Source organism: Dipodomys ordii, unplaced genomic scaffold (assembly GCF_000151885.1).
Source record: "Dipodomys ordii isolate 6190 unplaced genomic scaffold, Dord_2.0 Scaffold110, whole genome shotgun sequence".
Classification (NCBI taxonomy): domain Eukaryota; kingdom Metazoa; phylum Chordata; class Mammalia; order Rodentia; family Heteromyidae; genus Dipodomys; species Dipodomys ordii.
This window is the reverse complement of record NW_012267326.1, coordinates 5,641,878-5,656,843: the sequence shown is the minus strand read 5'-3', so window position 1 is coordinate 5,656,843 and position 14,966 is coordinate 5,641,878. Positions and strand designations below refer to the sequence as shown.

Sequence of the window (14,966 nt, the reverse complement as noted above, 5' to 3'; positions counted from 1 at the left end):
CCCAAAAGAAAGAAATGTACTCTTGCCCCAGAAGGCCGACTCTTCTTGTGTATATGCAAATAAACTGTTATTCACTTGTCCCATCAAAAAAAAAGAAAAGAAAAGAAATGTACTCATTATCGTGCCCATGTAATTGTAACCCCCCAAAAAAAGACAGAGGCAGAAATTAGTAGTGATACAGGTGCACACAATTCCGCCAGCAATTCCTACAAGCGGCGAAGAGGAAAAGAAAGGTCCTTCCAGCACCAGTTTTCTGGTGGCTAATTGGTTAATTAACCAGGGTAATTTCCTGCCTGGGCTGGTTTGTTTGTTTGTTGGTCGGTCATGGGGGCTTGAACTCTGGGCTTGGCACTGTCCTTGCGCTCTTCAGCTCAAGGTGAGTGGCTCTAGAACCTCTTGAGCCACAGCACCACTTCCAGTTTTGAGTAATTTATTGGAGATAAGAGTCCCACAGACTTTCCTGCCTGGGCCGGCTTTGAACCATGATCCTCAGATCTCAGCCTCCTGAGTAGCCAGGATTACAGGCATGAGCCACCAGCGCCCAGCCCTAGGCTGGTTTTGAACCATGACCCTCTGATCTCAGACTCTGAATAGCTAGGACTACAGGTATGAGCCACCAGAGATGGGCTCGTGTTGTTTTATGCTACCTGTTTGTTACAACAGACCTAAGTAAGACCATAGTAAGAAACCAATAAACTTAAGCAGACAGGTTCATTTTATCTTTCAGTCAGACCCAAAAGATAAAAATTAAATGAACAATCAAATTAAATGACACGTTTTGAACACCTCATGCCATTAGGATTCATGATGGGGGGAGGGGGCTGAAATCACAAGATAATTTATAGAGATAACTTTACAGAGATTAAATTACAGATAATTTATAGACTTTAACTCATGGAAAAGTTAAACATGTATGAGAGAAGCCTAGGGCACAGAGCACACCAAGGATTGGATCAGAGACCAAGGAGGATCACCTCAGCTTGGGTTGGGAGGACCAGGAGAAGGAAATCCTGCCACAAGAACCCAAAAGGTTCTGGAGTGTGTCTGCTGCCAGAGCAGAAAATAACTAGATTGAGCCAGGAGCTAGTGGCTCATGCTTGTAATCCTAGACACAGAGGAAAACTGAGATCTAGGAATCACAGTTCAAAGCCAGCCTAACCACCAAAAAAGCCAGAAGTGGCCTGTGGCTCACATGAAAAAACATTGCCTTGAGCAAAAAAGCTCAGGGACAGCACCCAAGCACTGGATTCAAGCCCCAAGCCCAACAACCTACCAAATAAATGAAGTTGGAGCTTTTCCTGTTACTGTCAATAAAAACTTAATGAGCTAAACTACAGTAATTAAGAAAAATATTAATAATAATTGAGATGTAATTCCTGACCTTTCATCAATACTTCCAGAAAATTAGTGCACCTTATAAAACTTGACCAATGTTACAATCTCAGAAAGAGACAAAATGAATACAATGCAATATTCAAAAGGGCAGTAACAGCAGAGCACAGCCTTAAAACAGTGGAGGGCGCCATCCTCTCTCTTGCCTGGAGGCACCTTTCCAAGCTCATCCTGGGTGGGTAATCTTCTTTATCAGATATCTTGAATTAATTCAACAACTTATATACAAGGCTCCTCCTAGAACTGGGATTGTCAAGAGAAGCTATCAGCCACAGTTACACTGTCTTGACAGGTTTAATTTAAAAGATAAAAACCAGACAAACAAGAGGGAAGTAAACCTTTAGTAAGTACATCCTTTCCCATTCGTAATAAGTAAACAAACTAATCTTGAAAATAAGCAATCAGGATATCAAGGAAATGAAGCAACATAGGCAAAAGCACCTCAGTAGGGGTCAGGACATGCAGACTGTATTGCAGAGAAGGGCCTACCACCAACACATCCATAAAAGCATCATCACTGGTATGATTCAGATCAAAATGACCAGGAGAAGGTGAACACTCTACAGTTAGTTGGGCCCACAGAAAGTGAACAGATTTCCTGAAAAGATGTCTTTACTGGATGGAAAATAATCTGTCCCAAGGATTGTATAAGGTCCACGAAAATGATACATACAGCTGGGCACTGGTGGCTCATGCCTGTAATCCTAGCTACTCAGGAGGCTGAGATCTGAGGATCGCGGTTTTCAAAGACAGCCCAGGCTGGCTTTGTATGTGAGACTCTAACTATCAAAAAATCAGAAGTGGCCTTCTGGCTCAAAGTGGTAGAGCACTAGCCTTAAGCTCAAAAGTTCATGGACAGCACCCAGGCCCTGAGTTAAAGCCCCACAACTGGGAAGGAGGAGATCATACAGTAGGAGTAGGGGCTGGGAAGGTGGCTCAGTGGTAGAGCGCTTGCCTTGCATGTGTGAGGCCCTGAAATGGATTCCTCAGCACCACATATGCAGAAAAGGCCAGAAGTGGAGCTGTGCCTCAAGTGGTAGAGCACAAGCCTTGAACTGAAGAGCTGAGGGACAGCGCCCGGGCCCAGAGTTCAGGCCCCAGGACTGTCAAAAAAAAAATTTTTTTAAATCATACAGTAATGCATATGCATGCTTCTTGGTTACCTATGGCCTCTTTGCCTGTGTGGATAATTTTATATGACCCTGGAAAGACATTAATACCCAAATTGCCTGTGGCAGAAAAAAAGGTTCCCCACCTCTGCTGGGGTTCAGTGGTGGGCACCTGCCCAGTACTATCCAGGCCCTGGGTAAGATCCCCAGGCACAGCATAAAATATCACCATTTAAACAAAAGTTGGAAATGGACATTAAAGCACAAGTCCTAATGGATTGTAAAAAAAAAAAAAATCACTGATGAGACATTTAAGAGTAGTATAAGCTGGGGCTGGGAAGGTGGCTCAGTGGTAGAGCACTTGCCCTTGCATGCCTGAGACCATGGGTTCTACTCCTCAGCACCACATAAGCAAAAAGAAAAAAAGCCGGAAGTAGTGCTGTGGCTCAAGTGGTAGAACGCTAGCCTTGAGCTGAAGAGCTGAGGGACAGCGTTCAGGCCCCAGGACTGGACCCAAAAAGAAAAAGAAAGAAAGAAAAAAAGAGTAGTATAAGCTTTCCACTGGCTTAAATGTAACTGCAGAATTAGTTCACAGTGTATCCTTTTCTTAAGGGGTGTGTTCTTGCTCTTCTATTCGTACTGGTAGAAAGAAAGGAGATGTGGAGGAGCACAAAGCTTTTGGCCCCAGGACTGTGCCCTAAGAGAGAAACCTAGGAAAACAGACCAAACCAATCAACTACCCCAACCCTGGCTTTACGTATGAGTCACCCAGACCCCAAAGGAGGGGAAAGGAAGGAAAACAGGAGGAAAAGAAGCTCAGGGTGGCTCAGGAGAGCCTCGTACATCTACCCTGCAAGTAGAGTTAGTTAGATTGCCTAGTGAGGCAGAGTGCTAAGCACAAAGGCATGAACCTTTTTTGCCAGTCCTGGGGCTTGAACTCGGACCTTGAGCACTGTCCTGAGCTTCGGTCAAGAAAACCACATTCCTAGCTCCAAGGCATGACCTTGAGAGCAAACATTCTCAGGAACAATGGAGGGACCACAAGTTGATAGATTCTTCCATTCCCTTTTTTTTTTTTTTTTTTGCTGCGGTCGTGGGGCTTGAACTCTGGGCCTGAGCGCTGTCCCTCAGCTCTTCAGCTCAAGACTAGAGCTCTACCACTTGAGCCACTGCACCACTTCTGGTTTTCTGAGTGGTTGATTGGAGATAAGAGTCTCACAGACTTTCCTGCCTGGGCTGGCTCTGAACCACGATCCTTCAGATCTCAGCCTCCTGAGTAGCTAGGATTATAGGCGTGAGACACTGGTGCCCGGCTGGATTCTTCCATTCTTACTTAATCTGTTTCAAATGACACAGAACCATCCCAATTCTAACTCAGAACACTTATACTTATGGGAAACTGAACCTCTCCCATCTCCTGGCCTGTGACATTGGAAACATCTGTTTCTGTGAGAATATAAAATGGCTTTAGTGCAAATAGCCTGAGTTCTAGTTTAATGTCAAACTTCATCTTGTCTTCTACTACAGCCTCAAAAGCCTGTACTGGTACCTCATAGTAACTCAGAAAGAATAGAGGGGAGATGCTCACACCAACACCTAGGGACCACTTATGACACCCACGCCCTGCTTTCCTACAAAGCCTCTGCCCTATCTAATATTTGACTTTTTCTAAGAGAATGACCAATTCAGTGAGCACTTTAAGAAAAGCAAGTATGTCATAGTCCAAACTCCACTTCACTAGTTGTATGTAAGCTTCGAATAATTATGATCTGAAGCAAGAAAGAAAAGCAACACACACACACACACCATGGTTTACACAAGGACCTTCTGAAAAGCAGACTTGCTATCTGACCTGTGGATGGAAATACAGTCATGATTAACACTGTGTCTCTCTCACCCATACAAGTAACACATCTACCATATGCTTGCTCCATTCAACACGTGACCCAGCATACCACTGACAAGTATTTGGCCCCTATGGTCCATGCTAAGGGTGTTTTATGTTTACACAGCAGCCTCTCAGTGGCCATATTTAACTTTATATGATATATTTAGACTGTAATTAATTCAGAAAGTTCAGCCGGCACACAAACCTTCCACCCATCTATTCTCTCTATAGAAATGTTAAAAAAAAAAAAAAAAACAATCTAGGACTGGGAATGTGGCTTAGTGGTAGAGTACTTGCCTAGCGTGCATAAAGCCCTGGGTTCAATTCCTCCCTACCACATAAACAGAAAAGGCTGGAAGTGGTGCTGTGGCTCCAGTGGTAGAGTGCTAGACTTGAGCACAGAATGGCTTAGGGACAGTGCCAGGCCCTGAGTTCAAGCCTCAGCACTGGCAAAAAAAAAAAAAAAAATCAAGCCAGGTGCCAGTGGCTCACGCCTGTAATCCTAGCTCAGGAGGCTGAGATCTGAGGATTGCGGTTCAAAAGCAGCCCAGGCAGGAACAGCCTGAGACTCCTTTTTTTTTGGGGGGGGGGGGTCCAGTCATGGGGCCTGAACTCTGGGCCTGGGTGCCATCCCTCAGCTCTTCAGCTCAAGGCTAGCACTCTACCACTAGAGCCATGGCGCCACTTCCGGCTTTTTTCTTTTTGCTTATGTGTTGCTGAGGAATCAAATCCAGGGCCTCATGCATGCAAGGCAAGCGCTCTACCACTGAGCCACCTTCCCAGCCCCTGAGACTCTTAACTCCAATTAACCATCCAAAAGCCAAAAGTGGTGCTGTGGGGCTCAAGTGGTAGAGTGCTAGCCTACCAACCTCCCCCTCCACCCCAAAAAAAAAAAAAAAAAAAATCTCCCAAGAGCGGCTGACTCACAAAGCAAGTAGTATTTTCAACCTCCTAGGACAGAAAGGGCTGGCAAGATTGTGTTACCATCCATAGGATGGGATGGTTACCTCTACCTCTAGCTCTCCAATCTCCCAGGTGATGGGCAGTGTTAAAGAGCACTGCTTGAGGACACCAATGTTTTGGAAGAATGGTATACGGTGGAGATGTTGACAAGGGAGAAATTGAACAGCAACCTAGAAACACCATACAGGCCATTTTAAAGAAAACATATTAATCCCAGTACCTGGGAGGCTGAGGCAGGAGGATTGGGAATCTGAGGCCAGGCTAGACTCTATCAAGGGTGAGTTGGCAAACACGATGGAAACTTTACTATAGTACTGATAGTATTTTGTTATGTCAGAAGACGGTAAAAAAAAAATTTTTTTCCAATGACTTGAATAGTAGAAAATTGGGCTCATCAGAAACAGGCTCATTTCAGTATCATGCATAGCTAAGAAGCATAAAAAAATAAAATCTCCCGAATTTCTCTGGAGCCCATGTTCTCAATTTTGTAGGACTCCCCCCCCCCCAAAAAAAAAGATTTACTTTAAAAGTAAAAACCCAAAATTAACTTATTTTACTTAATACTACAAAATGTAATTATGTTTCTTGTGCAATGTGTGCTAGAAGCTGAACAACTTTCTTGACTTTCACTTTATCCCTAATATGGAGAACAGAGACATTTTCTAATTCTCTAAAAGCTCAGGTAAGATTTAAAAGCAGCTAGGCAAGGCTAGACTATGGCTTGCTGGTAGAGTGCTTGCCGAGCATGCCCGAAGCCCTGGGGTTTGATGCCTCAGTACCACATAAACAGAAAAAAAACCCTGAAGTGGTGCTGTCACTCAAGTGGTAGAACACTAGCTTTGAGAAAAAGAAGCTGAGGGACAGTGCCTAGGCCCAGAGTTCAAGCCCCAGGGCTGGCCAAAAAAAAAAGGCACCTGTACACTGGTGGCTCACACCTGTAATCTTTCCTACTCAGAAGGCTGAGGCTCTGAGAACCCACATTTGAAGTCAGCCCAGACAGCATTTCCTATTAACCACCCAAATAACAGAAGTGATCCAGACACCAGTGGCTCATGCCTGTAATCCTAGCTACTCAGGAGGCTGAGATCTGAGGATTGCGGTTCAAAGCCAGCACAGGCAGGAAAGTACATGAGACTCTTACTCCAATAAACCACTAGAAAACCAGAAGTGACTTACTCCAATAAACCACTAGAAAACCAGAAGTGATGTTATGGCTCAAGTAGCAGAGTGCTCACCTTGAGCTGAAGAGCTCAGGGACAAGACCCAGGCCCAGAGTTCAAGCCCCATAACCAAAACAAAAAAACCCAGAAGTAGAGGTATGGCTCAAGTGATAGAATATCAATGTTGAAGGGAAAAACTAAAGGACAGTACTTAGACATGAAGCCTCAGTACTAAATAAATAAATAGATAAATAAACAAACAAATAAATCATTTTAAGAAATTAAGGTGGGTACCAGTGGCTCACCCCTGTAATCCTAGCTACTCAGAAGGCTGATATCTGAGGATTGAGGTTCAAAGCTAGACCGGGCAGGAAAGTCCATGAAACTCATCTCCAATTAACCACCAGAAAACCAGAAGTGGTGCTGTGGCCCAAGTGGTAGAGCACTCATCTTGACCTAAAGAGCTCAGTCAGAGACAGCACTCAGGCCCAGAGTTCAAGTCCTACCACCAACACCCCCCCCAAATCATCCCAGCACGCCATTATTTAACTACACAAGGGAATTTGCCAAATTCTCAGTGTCATGCATGCCCTTCTCTGAGCCTAAAGTGAGGGAATTCAACAGACAAGGTTATTCATTGCAAGGACTTTATTACTCAGAAGAAATCAAGACTGAACCTTCAATAAAATCCCCAGCCTACTCTTCCTGCAATGCCTATGCCAACTTGGCTGTGGGAGGGGTCAAGTGGAAACCTACTGAGCAGAGGGCTCAGGCAGTGTATGTGGGATCTAGCCACAAGCCTGCCATCCTCCCAAGACTGCTCACTACTCCACACTTCCTGCCTCCCAACACCACTGTCTGTCTGCCTATCTGTCTCCCCACATGTCCTTTGGAGAGGACAGGGACTTGAAGGGGTCAGTGATAGAAGAACTGACTAACCTGGATGGCTTGGCGGCCTTGCTGTGCGTCAGCCAGCAGCTGGATGGTGAGAGCCCGCGAGTCCTGTAGTGCATCCTGCAGATAGACAAAACTGTGGCCCCCATGGCGGCCCATTGTACACTCACGGCAGATGGGCACAGAACAAGTGTCACAGTACAGATGCAGCACCTGGGAACCAAAGAGGAGACAAGCATGAATAAATGATGAGGTGGGAGGGGCAAGAAGGAAGGAAGTTAACATCGTGGTGCTCTGGATCCCAGAGCCCAAGTGTTCCCCTACTTCCTACCCCTATAAAAGGCAGTCGGGGGTGTAAGTGTTGCAGCTTTAAGTGTAACTACAAATATCCACTGTCCTTTTCTAACACCACTACCCCAACCAAGAAATTGGGACCCACCCTATGCTACATCCCCCCACAAAGGCAGGGATGAAATGAAGCACATACACACCCATTCAAGCACAGGAAAGTTTCTCTCTGTCTCAGCTCAATTACCCAGAAACCTTGAAAGATGCTGTCAGACCAGTAGTCTGATTGGAAGAACATATCCAAAACTTGAGTTGCCACTACAGTTTCTGGGTGTGAAGCAAGGTCAAGTGCTAATACAAGCGACCAATTAGGGAGCTCAGTACACAAACAGAAGATCCCAGGCACTCAACCAAAAAGCTAGAGTGAGGTCAGCCAGATTCTTGCCTTCCTTCTTCCTGCCAAGTTACCCAAGAAGATGAACCTAGAAGGCAGTCAGGGCTGATAAAGCTGCTTTCTGCAGTGTTACACACTTTCCTGGGGGGAAGTGGCTGGGAGGCTGGACTGGTAGAACCTGCACCTGCTGACAAAACAAGGCACTAGCTCTCAAGAGAGTTCTACTTGGCACAGAAACTAGGCCAGTCTTGTAATACATCTCTTGACAGAGCAAGGCATTTGGCACCATACTCTGTAAAAGTTTGCTGGATTGTGTTCAACAGCAGAGCTTTGATGGGCATCTAGGGCTCAGGCCAGTAATCCTAGATACTCAGTAGGCTGAGATCTGGGCATCGAGGTTCAAACCAGTCAGTCTGGTGAGACTCATATCTCCAATTAACCACCCAAAAAGAAAGTGGGGAAAGTGGCTCAGATGGTGTCAACCTTGGGTAAAAAGGCACAGAACCTAGGCCCTGAGTTCAAGCCCCAATACTGGTACAAAAAAAAATTAAATAAAATAAAAAATGAAAAAAACAGCAGAGCTTCCACTGGCCTTGTGTATACTTGGGGTAAAGGAAAGCTGACAGGACACAGGTGGGAAGTAAAGCTCAAGAGGACTGTTTTTCCCCAAGTACTCCAATATCCACACAAAGAAAGAAAACCTGTGATATGCTCCAAGCTACACAGCCAGGACAAAGTCAGAAACCCAAGATAAGCTTTTTTTCTTTTCTTTTTTGCCCTGGGGCTTGAACTCAGGGCCTAGCCACTGTCCCTGAGACTCTTTTCATCAAGGCTAGCACTCTACCACTTGAGCCACTTCTGTATTTTTTCTGAGCAGTTTATTATTAGAGATAAGAGTCTCATGGACAGGATTTTCCTGCCCAGGCTAGCCTCACACCATGATCTTCAGATCTCAGCCTCTTGGGTAGCTAGGATTACTAGTGTGGGCCACCAGCACCCAGCTCCAACAGAAGCTTTCTAAAAAGCTTGTTCAGACAAGCACTGACTCACATCTATAATCCTAGCTAAATTCTAGCTACTCAGAAAGAAGGCTGAAATCTGAGAATCCAGGTTCAAAGCCAGCCCAGGCAAATTCTGAGACTCTTATGTATAATTAAACTGCAAACGCCAAAAATGGGGGTGTGGCTCAAGATCTGAAAAAGGCACAAGGGCTGCCCTGAAAGAGAGGCTGTTACTTTGTTCAACCCCCAGTACTAGCAGGGAAACAACTAAATAAATAAACAGGGAGCCGGGCGCTGGTGGCTCACGCCTGTAATCCTAGCTACTCAGGAGGCTGAGATCTGAGGATCTCGGTTCAAAGCCAGCCCAGGCAGGAAAGACCGTGAGACTCCTATCTCCAATAAACCACCAGAAAACCACAAGTGGCGCTGTAGCTCAAGTGATAGAGCACTTGCCTTGAGCTGAAGAACGATGCCCAGGCCCAGAGTTCAAGCCCCACAACCGACAAAAAATAAATAAATAAACAAACAAACAAACAGGGGTTGGGAAGGTGGCTTAGTGCTTGCATGAAGCCTGGGTTCCATTCTTCAGTACCACATCAACAGAAAAGGCTGAAGGTGGCGCTGTGGCTCAAGTGATAGAGCAAAAGAAACTCAGGAACAGTGCCAAGCCCTGAGTTCAAGGCCCAGGAATGGCTAAATAAATGAATGCATAAAATACTAGGAGACTAGACCCCGGTTGCTTATGCCTGTAATCCTAGCTACTCAGTAGGATGAGATCTGAGAGTGAGGTTCAAAGCTAGCCACCAGCCAGGCCAGAAAGTCTGTGAGACTTATCTCCAATTAAACACCAAAAAGCCAGGAGGTAGAGCTATGGATTCAGTAGTAGAACACTGATCTTGACCAAAAAGGTTAGGGACAGTACCCATGGTCTGAATTCAAGTCCTAGGACGGACACACCAAAAAAGTTGGTTCCAAGATTGTGGATGTGGCTCAAGTTCAAACCCTAGTACGTTGATCCCACCCAAGAGCTGTTTCCAACATATGTATGATACTGGCTATACTTGAATCATAGCACAAAACACCTTCAGACAACTAGGCAGGGATCTGGAGGTCCAGTATGGAAACTTCAAGGTAATGGTGACTGGGAAACAAGCAGAGAAGAGCTGTTTCTGTCTCGTGGAGACCTGAGGGTGAAAGCGCCACATCCAAAGGGGCCCGGGTTAGGTGTAGAGAGAAAATGCTGCCACACTCCCCACCCCCGGGTTTTCAAGCTCTGTTGGGAACAGGTGAGCTAACAGGGAAACAGAAGATCCAATCTGGATTACGCTATTTCTCTACAAACTTCTGGATTCAGAAACAGGGGGAGAGAAGCAAAATTTAGGACATGTTTTAAATTTTGTAAAGAAATGGACCTGACAAGAGCAGGTTTTGCGAGCTCTGTTCAAGGAAACGTGATAAGGCTTGTAACCTTACTTCCAAATGTGATCAAGCAAAGATGCTAAGCTGGATAAATGCAGGAAAAACTCAAGACAGCCTTTAAAAAAAAAATGTGGTACACTAAAAGCAATTCTACTAGTTTTGTCAACCCCAGCCACATTCCTTCTTTTTTCTTCCCTCATCTTGTCATGGGAACAGAGGTCATGCCTGTGCTCAGGTAAAATGTGAAAGCCTTCCCCCTCCCCCACCCACAAAGTTTCTCTTAAATTAAAATACAAACCAGGTGTTGGTGGCTCATGCTTATAATCCCAGCTACTTCGGAGGCTGAGATGTGAGGACTGCAGTTCAGTGCCAGCTCTGGGCAGGAAACTCTGAGATTCTCATGTCCAATTAGCCAGCAAAAAGCTGGAAATGGGACAGGCACTGGTGGCTCATGTCTATAAATCCTAGCTACTCAGGAGGCTAAGATCTGAGGGTCGAGGTTCAAAGCCAGCCTGGTCAGGAAAAGTCCATGAGACTCTTAACCTCCAATTAATGCCCAGAAAACTGGAGGTGGCACTGTGGCTCAAAGTGGTAGCCTTGAGCAAAAACTCAGGGACAGCGGCTAGGCCAAGACCAACAAAACAAACAACATCATCATCAAATTAGAATACAACATGCTTCTGAGGTCTTCTAGGGGCAGCTCTGTGGATTGCCTAGTCCCCTGCTTCCTTCCTCCAGGCACAGTTAGGGCCAGCCTGCTACTTACTACCTGACCATGGGGCCATTTGTCTAGTCAACTCCTATGACTAGCCTGGCTTTCAGTCTCATTTGTGAAACAAATGGGGTTTGACTATGAAGCCCAGGGAAACCTCCCCAACCTTCAAGTGCCAAAAATCCCTTCTTTGGGAATGTGACGATAGAAATCACAAAGCTTCAAGGTTAATTCTGAACTTACTGAATTTGAGTTTTGTTGACCCTAAAATAGAGCTTCCATTATACTGGGCATAGGCAGATACCCTGTGAATAGCCAGTCTTAAGGATTCCACAGATGCAGTGGCCAGAAAAGAAATCAGAACAGGCAGTGTCTGTAGAATGCACAGAGCGCCCAACCTCCGCCCCCTCATGCCAGCCTTGACTCTAGACACCTCCAAAATGAGTCCAAGACCAGTACAAGCAATCCTGCCCAGAGCCACTTGCCACAGATCAGAGCAAATCTGGACACCCCACAACATGCTCTGCCCACAATGGGGAAGGGAAGGGGAGCCAGAACGGAGTGGCAGATAACAAAAAGCCAAGATGAATACAAGAACAGCTTCCGTGTGATTGCCTTGAATAAAAGCACACTTTTTGTAAAGAACACATTGTCCAAAATCATAAGATATTTTAAGTCTTCTAACTATTGGTATAATAAAAAGCAAAAATATTCACACTTGGTTTCCATATTTTTAAACCAAGACTGAAAGAATCACAATGTGAGTTGCTGGAACACAATAAGTAAGGGTGTACATGGGTGAAATTTTCTTTGGAAAGAGCTGGGAGGTTATGTTAAAGGAATAAACTGGAGCTTTGCAGAAGGAACCATAGCTACAAATGTAGCAGTGGCCATAAGCCACATGAAGGAGGAAGGGGTGGGAAGCAGTCCTCTGGCGGCAGGAATTCCAGGGCCTGGTGTAGCCTGTTTGGGGCTCCCAGGGCAGATGCGTGGACACGCCCCTTCGAGCCTGGCGACAATCTGGCTGCTCCAGCTAAATGGAGGCAGCTTGACCTCTAACCCTGCAAGTGACCACCCCCCTTCCCTTCCCCCCAGCTTCCAGAAGGTCCTACCCTCTGCCTTCCTCTCCCAAAATTTCTAAAATACCAGGCAGAGACAAAGACCTAGGAATGTAGGCCCAGCAGGAAAGGAACTAAGGGTGGGGGAGGTTAAAGGAAAAATAAATAAAAACACAAAGTAGGCAGGTTTGCCTCAGCCAGTATTGAAATAAAATGGGCTTGCTCATGAACAAAGTGTGTGTGCACATGCATGTGCTCATCTGTGCACTCTCAAAATCTAGCCTGATAATAACCGGGCCAGCAACAAGCTCACACATCCTGGGGCTCTTTTTAAGAACTGGGTTTACAGGTTTACCATTTTTTCAGTGAAAAATTCACACTAAAGGAGGGCAAGGGCAGCCTCTTGTTGCATGATGCTGTAAATTGATTTTCAGATTAATCTGGTGTCCCTTAAAATGATGCAGGACGGACTTTAGTACCCCTCCCAAGCACAAAGGCTGAGCAGTGAGCCACACAAAATAGATCTCCCCCCACGCTGTGTTTCACCCACTTCCCACTCCAACAGCAGCAAGGCTGCAGGAGTCTTAACCTGGATGTGCCCTCTAGAGGCACACTCAACACTTAAAAGTTGAGAAGTCTAAGCAACATTCAAAACCAAGCTTTCCCTGATTTAGACAGACTCCAAAATCCAAAGCCAAATCCTCAGATGCAGCAGCTCTGGCCTGGCTTTACCCCCAGCAGGGTGTGGAAGCCTCAGAGCAGGCCCGATCACCACCAGGTTCAGGACAGAACCCAATGAAGGAGAAATTATTCTTACTTTTAATTTTTTTAATTATAGATAAGAAAAGCTGGGCTGGGGAGGTGGCTCAGTGGTAGAGTGCTTGCCTTGCATGCATGAGGCCCTGGGCTCGATTCCTCTGTACCATATAAGCAGAAATAGCCAGAAGTGGCGCTGTGGCTCAAATGGTAGAGTGCTAGCCTTAAGCTGAAGAGCTGAGGGACAGCACCCAGGCCCAGAGTTCAGGCCCCACAGGATGGACAAAAAAAGAAAAGAAAAGAATCCACACAAACACAAAAAGATGCACACAAGTGGAAAAACTTTCTCCTGCCTGAGACTTGAAGGCAGCCTGGACAACATGAGACCTCTTTCAAAACAAGAAAAGAAAACAAAACATAAAACAACAACAACAGGGGCTGGGGGTTTACCCCTGCGGAAGGGCGCCAGTGAACTGGGGGCTGGGCACTGCCCCTGAGCTTTTGCTCTCAAGGCTGGTGCTGTCACTTGAGCAATATTTCCACTTCCAACTTGTAGTTGGAGATAAGTCTCGTGGACCTACCTGCCCAGGCTGGCTTTCCAACTGTGATCCCCAAAACTCAGCCTCCTGTATAGCTAGAATTACAAGCATGAGCTACCTGCAACTAGCTCCACTGCGGGGGGGGGGGGGGGGAATACCTTGAACTCGGGGCCTGGGTACAGTCCCTGAGGTTCTTCTCTCCCATTCACTTCAAGGCTAGCTTCTGCCACAGGAGCCACAGCACTATTTCTGGCTTTTTGATCCTTAGATCTCAGCCTAAGGAGCTAAAGCTACACACTGGCTCTCAGCTGTTTCCTCATTTTGGGAGGGAGGCAGAAGAGACAAAACTCAAAGGCAGGGGCTGGGAATGTGACTTAGTGGTATGAATGAAGTGGTATGCCTGAAGCCCAGGATTCAGTTCCTCAGTACCACATACATAGAAAAACCCAGAAATGGTGCTGTGTGGCTCAAATGGCAGTGTGCTAGCCTTGAGCAAAAGCAGCTCAGGGACAGTGCCCAGGCCAGGCAAAATAAACAAATAAATAAATACATAATCACAAGCAATGCTGTTGAAAATATCCTGGTTAGCATAATCTAAATACACTGAACTGCTCAAACTTTTGATAGAATAGCCATCAGGGCAAACATACTTGCAATTTCAAGTACTAAGTATTCCCAAACTTAAATACTTCAAGTCAGTTCTGCCCCCATCTCTGTGAACAGCAAGTGGAAATAACAGCAAACATAGTGGAAATCAGAGTCTCTCTGGGGTACACAAACACACAGCAACAGGGAACTTCTCCAGGTACATGGTTAAGATCTACCTCAGACAAGCTAGAAGGCCTGCGTGGAAGCTGAAAGGCTTAGGCTTGGGGTGTTCCAGGGAGAGAGGGAAATGGAGGACAGGAGAGGGGGAGGGGATGGCTAGAAAGAGAAGCAGCCCGTGCAAAGAAAGCCTTGCTGGGTTGTTTGCATTCTTAGTACAGACTACTGAAGAGCTTTTCCCAAATGCTGGGAACAGTTAGGGAAGCAAGCCTGCTTGATGGGGCATCTGTAGAAGTAAAGTAGATGGGGGGAAAGGGCCTTAGGTGAAAGAAAATGAGGGTGTTAAGAATTAAAAACAAAACAACAACATGAACCCTATAGGTGCTAGCCAATTTTCAGTGAGACAAACATTATAGGACCCATACAACCCCTAAATCTACTTTGTCCAGGTTGAAAATCCAAGGTGTGGGGCTGGGAAGGAGGCTCAGTGGTTGAGTGCTTGCCTTGAATGCATGAGGCCCTGGGTTTGATTCCTCAGCATCGCATAAGCAGAAAAGAGCAGAAGTGGCGCTGTGGCTCAAGTGGTAGGGTGCTAGCCTTGAGCTGAAGAGCTGAGGGACAGTGCCCA

General features: G+C 45.9%; 1 protein-coding gene across 1 annotated transcript in view; it reads right to left on the bottom strand.

The window, feature by feature from the left end:
- Positions 1 to 14,966, bottom strand: part of Trim71 (tripartite motif containing 71, E3 ubiquitin protein ligase) — a 68,724-nt gene that overhangs the window by 10,971 nt on the left and 42,787 nt on the right. Inside the window, exon 3 of the mRNA XM_013028481.1 lies at positions 7,452 to 7,619. Within this exon, the coding sequence (XP_012883935.1) occupies positions 7,452 to 7,619 (168 nt within the window). The remainder of the gene's footprint in view (positions 1 to 7,451; positions 7,620 to 14,966) is intronic.